This window comes from Pelophylax lessonae (genome assembly GCF_965119305.1).
Source record: "Pelophylax lessonae genome assembly, chromosome: 1".
Taxonomy (NCBI): Eukaryota; Metazoa; Chordata; class Amphibia; order Anura; family Ranidae; genus Pelophylax; species Pelophylax lessonae.
The window spans coordinates 586,390,105-586,391,954 of record NC_138768.1 but is presented as its reverse complement, the minus strand read 5'-3'; the positions used below and the strand labels follow the sequence as shown (position 1 = coordinate 586,391,954).

Here is a 1,850-nt window from a genome sequence, read left to right as displayed (position 1 = left end):
TGGAAGGGTTGGAAGACGTTCTGGATTTGGTGAATTGATAGGTACATTTATAAAAAAAAAAAGAGGTAAAAAAATAAAGAAATAACAGGAGAAGGTAAAAAAATAAGAGGTTAAAAGTAATAAAAAGAAGGTTAAGAAGGATATCTACTATATCTATATCTATATCTATATCTATATCTATATATATATATATATATATATATATTTCTATATATAGATACATAGAGATATTTATATATATATATATATATATATATATATATATATATATATATATATATATATATATATATATATATATATATATATATATATATATATAGATTTATATCCCTCTTTACCTCCTTTTTAACCTTTTTGTACAATTTCCTCTCTGATATATATATATAATCAATGAAGGTAATAAAAAGGTAAACAAAAAAAAAAAGAGGTGAAAATAAGGTGAAAAAGCAAAACAATATATGTCTATATATATATCTATATGTATAGATATATATATATAGATATAGATACAAGAGATAACCTTGGCAGAATGGCATGGTGAGACATAACAGAAGACAATAAAAATGACATCATATATAATATATGGATTAACCCATTGAATGCTGGGGTTAATGGCAATGTGTACAGCAGGTTTTGTTGGGTTCTTTGGGGGTAGAAGTGGCTCCTGTTGACACTTGTTGTGTTGGTCCATAGTTCATGGTGGGTACCCCAAAGACCCCCTCAGTCAGTCCTTGTCCCAGCATTGATCAGTCCTTTAGCTGGCTTCATCAGAGTCGCTGTAGTGGGAGTGGGGGGAGAACTCTCCATCACTCCTGTGACCTCTTGGAGAAGGTTTGCTCTCCTCTCCTGAGGACTGGGCAGGTGGAGAAGAAGGAGACTTGTGGCTGGAGTAGTTGATAGGGTCTAGCGGCAGAGGATAGTCTGCCGGGAACCTCCTTGCTTCCCCCCCATAGTTGGAGCAGGGTGGGGGGTGTTCAGGGGGTGCCTGGAGAAGATCGGACAAGGCATTGATGTAGATCTGAGCCATCTGTAGGGTCTCATACTTGGAAAGTTTCTTGTCATTGTTGAAGGAGGGGATGACATTCCGGAGCTGATCGAAGGCATGATTGAGTCCGTGCATCCTCCTCCTCTCCCGGGCATTGGCGGCCAGTCGGCGCTGTTTCTGTACCCCGTGGGGGGCTTTCCCTGACTGGGCTCTCTGGCGGCACACATCTCCGCCGTCCTCTTCCTCGTCCTCATCCTCCTCCTCCTCTTCGTCTTCTACCTGCAGCCCCTTCAGCTTCCACACCTTGTGCCTCCTCCCGCCGGCCTGGGACAGTAGGTAGTCTGGGGCGGAGGGTAGTGCTGGGCTGGAGAGCCAGGCTCGGGGGTCGCTGGCATCCAGTAGGTAAGGTTCGGAGGGAAGTTCCTCGCACCAGTCGGCGGCCAATAATCGGGACATGGCGACACTTGAGACGGGACTCTGCGGACACACACAGGTCGCGTGTACTCTGCTCCTCTCCGGTGTCTGCGGGCGAGGCGCCCCTTTAAGAACGGCACGCGCCGATCGGCCCCCCCTCCTCCCCCCTCTAGATCCAGGCCCCGCGCCTGTCGCGTGTCACCGCGACCAATGGCAGCCCGGGGTGTCGCGTGCTGTCAGCCAATGGGGAGTTAGTGTCGGTGTGTATTGGGAGTGAGAGGGTGGGGGTGATGATCGGTATGCTGAGATCGGAGGATAAGAAGAACAACTCAACCACCAGATCAGCACCGACCTACAGCACTGCAATAGTGTCTACAGGGTATCTACCTCACTTATCATATAGGTGACATGATCGGAACATTACCACTTCATCTATATGAGATGACCA

The 1,850-nt window shown here is 45.5% G+C and overlaps 1 protein-coding gene across 1 annotated transcript; it reads right to left on the bottom strand.

Annotated features, from left to right (window-relative positions):
* Positions 1-522: 522 nt before the first annotated feature.
* On the bottom strand, positions 523-1,486 carry ATOH1 (atonal bHLH transcription factor 1). Its single transcript, XM_082243600.1, has one exon. The coding sequence runs from the start codon at positions 1,442-1,444 to the stop codon at positions 758-760; it is 687 nt and encodes a 228-aa protein (XP_082099726.1). The 5' UTR covers positions 1,445-1,486; the 3' UTR covers positions 523-757.
* Positions 1,487-1,850: the final 364 nt, after the last annotated feature.

Bases quoted from the DNA above. Each gene is read 5' to 3' on its own strand.
- ATOH1 (XM_082243600.1), bottom strand. From the start codon at position 1,444: ATGTCCCGATTATTGGCCGCCGACTGGTGCGAGGAACTTCCCTCCGAA.